Source organism: Caloenas nicobarica, chromosome 31 (assembly GCF_036013445.1).
Source record: "Caloenas nicobarica isolate bCalNic1 chromosome 31, bCalNic1.hap1, whole genome shotgun sequence".
NCBI lineage: Eukaryota > Metazoa > Chordata > Aves > Columbiformes > Columbidae > Caloenas > Caloenas nicobarica.
The window spans coordinates 3,108,829-3,115,159 of NC_088275.1; the positions used below are offsets into that span (position 1 = coordinate 3,108,829).

The 6,331-nt window shown below is 41.4% G+C and overlaps 1 protein-coding gene across 1 annotated transcript; it reads left to right on the forward strand.

Annotated features, from left to right (window-relative positions):
• The first annotated feature begins 564 nt into the window (after window positions 1-564).
• Window positions 565-3,799, forward strand: LOC135999946 (feather keratin 4-like). The gene is made up of 2 exons (XM_065653521.1): window positions 565-568; window positions 3,444-3,799. The coding sequence occupies exons 1-2, from the start codon at window positions 565-567 to the stop codon at window positions 3,797-3,799; spliced, it is 360 nt and encodes a 119-aa protein (XP_065509593.1).
• Window positions 3,800-6,331: the final 2,532 nt, after the last annotated feature.

Sequence of the window (6,331 nt, forward strand, 5' to 3'; positions counted from 1 at the left end):
AACAATAAAAATTACTCAATTCATTTGGGTGTTGTACAAATGAGTGGTTGTGTATAAAGCAGTGAAAAATCAAGGATTTTGCATTCTCTTGAGACATAAAAAGAAAAGACTAAGATTGAGAAATAAGGATGAGAGTGTTAAAATGGGCAGCAATGAAACTGTCATGATTACAAAGCAAATGTGATTTCCAGGCAAGGACTTAGACTGAGAGCATTTCTGGAGTCTGAGGAAGAAGAAAACTATTGGGTGAGGACAAAGAAAATAAAATAATGATTCAGAAGTGCCTGGTTTGGACAAGAAGTAGTTACCACAAGTCAGGCACCATCTTGTCACTTCTTTCCTTTTGGAAGGAGACTGGTCACTCCTAGCTCAGGAAGCCTCTGCCTGGTGTAGACCTGCCCTCCTAGAGATGTTGAGCCCACAAAGCATGTGCTGAAACAAAAAAAAATAGAGGGTTATTATTTCCCATGCCCCACTGCTCTGCCACTCTACTGTGCTCACTCTGGCAGCAGGAACTGCAACTTAGTCCTGCATGATCTTCAGACCTTTGAGTGTCATGGCAGCATGGGTATGTATTGTACAGTGTGCATCTTCAAGACTTGCTGATGGCCACTTTTCACAGTCATTTCCATAAGGTAGTATCCTCCTTGTAAATACAGAAAGAAAAAGAATTGTAGATGTCCAGATTATAGCCATCCTGCACCGTACTTCATCCTTCACCATCCCTTTGAGAGTACATCCCAAATCAGATGACCATTAGTGTTGAATTAGCAACCTTAACTATGATCCACCTGGCTTTTTCAGGATATAATTCCAAAGGTATTTTGCAGGGCCATGGAGAATGTGTTGCAAGACTTGGAGAATCCAGTGTGAGGACTCTCTGCTACTGCCTTACAGATCTGGTAGCTCCTGGGGTTTTGCCCATGAAACTCATTTTGTTTAAACTGATCTCAGACATCACTGCATAATTTCCATGTATGCCACAGCCAATTTTCATCTGATTTCTCTGCCCCCAAGCTAACCTTTCCCTTTTTGCAGTTTCATGCTATATTAAGAATTTTCTTCAGCACTTAAAATGCCACTCTATGGAAGCCTGTGTAACACCCACGTGACATGAGAAATGACTACTGATGATTTCTGGAAGGGGTGATTAAGACAGAGGCCAAATAATTTACCAAACATCTCTTGGCAATTAAGTGAGCCTCTGGGAGGAGATCTTAGGCATGTCTTGTACTTGTTACTGTTATTATTTATAATTATAATTGTATTACCTCTTAGCTTATGTAAATGAGATTGATGCCCAGATACTATGAAAATAGAGACCTGAGACAGTCACTGCTCTCAGGAACCAATAAATGAAACCAACTAGTTTTATGCATGGTGAAAGGAAGGATTACTATCCCCAGTGGAGAGAGCTTCTTGCAGCAAGTGCAGAGGGGAGGATGTCCTTACTCCAATGCACAGAGGACACTGAGGGCATCTAAAACACGCTCCCCAAATTCCTGGCAAAGGCTATGCTGAAAATCTGCTCCTAATCACTGTACCTTAACCAGGACATCTTTACTCTGCCTTGGGTCTAGACTTGATATATTATTTTCTGTTTTCTGAGTTGTAGTTTCCCTAGTAGGTTCAGGAGCAAGACCAGCTTAATGTCTCTGTTTATAATAAAAAGCAAAGACAAATAATTATTTCTATACCACCTGATACACCCACAGAAATTGAGCTCACAGTAATGCAGGGACATGGTTCCTTAAATGAGTTTTGTTGTCAAGAGGAAATGATCATGTGAAATCTAATTCAGCTCTCCAATTACTAAATGCTGTAAGCAATATTTTTCACAAATAAATCCTTTAAGATCATGAAATTTAAATCCAGGTAAAGGAGGACCCTAGCATTTGACCACTGTGATCTGGCAATTGGTTGAGGAGCTGGGTACAATTTTACAATTGTGAAGTTATTTATTGCATATTCATGTACATAGCTAGACCAGGATCCACTGTCTGAAAGGGCTCGACTTGATGTTTCAGAACAATGGTGGTGTTAGAAGCAGTACATTTTGGAGTAACTTGTGCATATGACTAACTCCTTCCTACTATTCCTAAGCAAGGATTCCCTTGCCCTGTTTTGCTTTGTTTTTAACTAGGGCAATATATAATAATATTCACCAGGAACGAAGTGGGATAAGAAGAGTTCTGCAGCATGTAAGTCCCATTCCCGCTCCCTCCGCCACCCCTTCAGACTAGGCTGGAGACACATCAGAAAGGTCTTTATGTCACACAGCTGCTTCTCTGTAGCTGTGAACAGGATGATCACCATAACTGAAGCACCCAGGGGCTGCAGTCGGTAGATTTTTTTTACCTATTGAGGGAAAAGAGCGTGGGGATAAAAGGAGAGATCGGTATTTTGCCGATATTGGTATAAAGGTCTCTAAGTTTCATCTCCCTTTGCACCTTAAAGGTTTGAAAACCTTTTCACCAAGCATGACAAAATCAATACATTATTTCAAAAAAAAAAAAAATTTAAAAGTCTGTTTTGTCAAATCAGCAATCCTGTTTTACTGATCTGTCTCTGTCTTATGTGCTTTTGAGCTTGGACAAGTGGAAGAAGGAAGTTAATTTCTACAATGAGTAAGAAGAAACCAAGGTGAATACTGTCCCTGTTTTGAGATGAAGGATTTCTGTAGGCTGCAACATGGATGTGATACCAATCTACTAATAATTGCTCAACAGCAAACAATATGCAAGGATTCCTCCACCCGTTGACGTGACAAATGCACAGAAGTTTATTTTGTAACTAGGAAGGACCACATGCCCGAAGCATGGCTCAGACCCTGGAGCTGCTCCGAGAAACTGTATAAAAGCACTTGGAGCACAGAGATCTTCAAACCACTCTTCTTGGCTTCTCTTTGGTGGTGAACTGAGTAAGTTTGACTTCAGTTAAATATTTTCTATGAGTTTAATAGCTGCTTTAATAAGAGTTTTAATGTATTTATGTCTGAGCACTCAATATGTCTGCCTATTCTTGGGAGAATGTTATTTTCTTAAAAAATATTCTGTAACTTCTTTCAGCTTCGCAGACTTTGTAGGGTATGGGTTTTATATGGAGAAGATGGGACTTAAAAAGCAGTTTACATGTTTCAGAGAAAGAATGCTTAATGGTTTTATTTATGCCTGGGAGTGTTTTGCAAAAGAAAACAATAATTTTAGGAAGAGTTTTAAATAAATATTGCTAGGTTAATCCTCACCTGTCCTTAATGAGGCCTTGCTGACTTCTAACAGGTTATCTACATAATTTCTGCATATGAATTGCAATCATACTTTATACTTAGCTATGGAAGAGTCAGTTTTGAATATCATATGGTCTGAATAAAAGGAGGCTCCCCTTTGCAAATGCACCTGCACTGTTGCTGTTGACCCATGCTCTCCCTGCCCTCTCTGTTTCAGGCTTACTTCCAGCCAGAAAGATGTCTTCCTACAGGCAGATCTGCAATTACTCGCCCTGCGACGTGAGCTGCCCCCCGCCATACGCCAATGCCTGGAGCGAGCCTTGCGTCACCTCCTGCGGGGACTCCCGTGCCGTGGTCTACCCGCCACCCGTGACCATTGTCTTCCCAGGCCCCATCCTCAGCTCCTGCCCTCAGGAGAGTTTTGTGGGCACCTCGGCCCCACTGGAGTTAGGCAGCTCCTTTGGCTATGAGAGCTCCTTTGGGTCTGGTGCCTCCCTGGGTGGCAAGTACTCCTTCCCCTGCTATTCCCGCAGGTACGCAAGTTACCGTCGTGGGAGCTGTGGGCCTTGCTAAGCTATGCAGGATTCCCTGGAGAGCTGGACCAAGCAGGGACCAGAGAAAAGTCCAGTCCATGAGTGAGCAAAGGAGCATGGCTTCCAGAGGGACAGCATACTGGGCTCAGCCACCCTAAGAAACAAGCCCAGACACTATATTTCCCTTCCTGTTGGATTAAGTATCTGCTAACAAGATCCCAACCCTGTGTTCAAGTGTTTTTTTACATGACAAATACAGAAAAGACCTCAGTTTAAAATCAAGTTGTTTATAGAAGACTAATCATCAGTGCAAGTTAGATCCTGTTTATTTTGACCTTTCTTGGTATATGGACTGATGTTTAATGGCTTATGAGATCTAGTGGAAAAAACTGCTTAAAGGTCTGGTTTGATTCTGAGAGGTACCCTGTTTCACAGTGTCTGGGATTTAAAAAACATATATATAATTTAAAAAATCAAACGGGTGAAACCTAAACTCAACTCAAAAATGCTGCAAAATGCAATGAACACAGAAGATCATCTTTCAAACTGCAGCCCTAAAAGAAGACAACCACATGCCCGGCAAACCTTAAAAATGTATTCTGCACTCTCTGGATTGTCATGTTCTGCTGCTGTGAAAGCTTTGTCCTGTTTCAATTAAAGCTTCAATTGCATCACAATATTTGCCTTCTGGTTTCCTTTTCTCCTCCCCTTAAAAATATTAGACAATGATGCTAAAGTGTTTTTTCATTTGAGACCAAGGCTCTTCTGGGTGTTAACAGCAAAGGAGAAGGTATCTTGGGTGTTGTGTGTGTTGTCTACTCATCCACAAGATGTGAGAACCACTAAAATCTTTTGTGGTGGAAGGGGTGGGATTAAACAGATTTAAACCTCAGCAGCTATATATGAAGGAATGAACATTTGTTTAGATGAGAATCTGGTTAAATAATCATCCTAAAATAATCTCTGGTTAAATAATCATCCTAAAAATAATCTCCAGTATGAAAGTATTTCTATAGTGAGACCGTACAAAGCAGAGGAGAGAATTTTTTACAATTTGCCTCACCTTGCATGAAATGACTTTTTTGGATGGAGAGTTGAGTCTCTGTAAGTCTTAAACAAACATCAAGGAGCTGTAATGATAAATCAGTAAAAATAATGGACAGGAGTGAGTGAATTTCTGACCACTCTTGGACACGGTTGGCACCCTTCTGTGGAATCAACAGAAAATTCCAGATTAGCACTTATAGACTCGTTATTATGTAGCCTGTAAATTCCAGTAATTGTTAGATGCTCCACTTATATTGGACACCCTAAAGGGACAGATCCTGCACAAAGGCAGATCATGTGACATTGCCTTTCCTGAGGGGTTTACCACATAAGCATAAAATAATAGCATGCAAAATTGCAGGAGACAGATTTATAGAACTAGCAGCGACAACAATTAATAGGTGCAAGAACAGCAGTGACTGTTAAGAAACCAATGCCCATGCTAATCCTTTTCAAGCTATAACAGCATTAGCGGTGCCTTTACTAATGTTTACCTTCAGCAGTTCTGTTTCCTCTGGTGGTTTGGTCTTTAACACTTATGAGTCAGCAGCAATAACAAATGAATAATTTATAGCATGAAAATACAATTTTAGCGGTGAGCTTTCTGGGTGAGTTCAGAGTTGATGACTGTTTGCTGACCGCTACCAGGGAAAACTGAACTTAGTTTTATAATGGGAATATGTGCATTGTCCTTTCAGATCAGATCAAGCAGTTCTTCCTCCCTAACCCCCGGTGTGCCTTGGAAAGGACAGGATGGGCACACTGGTGCACAGCCCCTGGCTCAGGAACCCAGGAGTGTCCTGACACACACCCATAGCTTGGGTTAGACACTGCAATTGTGTGTGGCATCAAAAGCTTCTATAGAAAGCCTAAGAACCAGAATTGATGAAATATGTCATAACACATTTTTTGTCCTCCAAACATCTATCAATTAGAATTGAATAGAGTCACCACTGCAACAGATTCCAAGCTGTCATTACAAGGAGCCTTCAGCTCTGACTGCCTCACAGCTCTTTACCATTCCTTATCCCCTTCCCAGGAAGGTAAATGGGCTTCCTAGCCCATCAGGAACAGTGTCAGAGCAGCAAATGCCCTGGCACAGCCCTCCCAGATGTACAAGACAAAAGCAAAGTATGACACTGGAGCACCCTTTAGGCAGAAGTTACATGCAATTCAACTGTTTCCATGACAGTGCTGGCTCCTGGCCTTAGCCACACTCTTTGCTTGGTGCCTTGGTGATGGCTTGGCCCATGGAGTTTGAAAAAAAGAGAAGACGCCAAAACAAAGTAAAAAAAGTTTTGGTATGACTAATATAACACAACCATTAATTCTAAGGCTTTCAGTCATAGACTCCTTGAGGAAGCATCACTAATGTTATGTTTTAGAGAGAAATGATTACTCAGCACTGGGGCATCTTATTCCAGCAATTACTAGGATGGTAGTAACCCCCACCATCACTGTGGTCAGAGCGCCATCATTGTTAACATGTCCTGAAATGCTTGTTCTGAGCAAGCCCAAGGCTTTC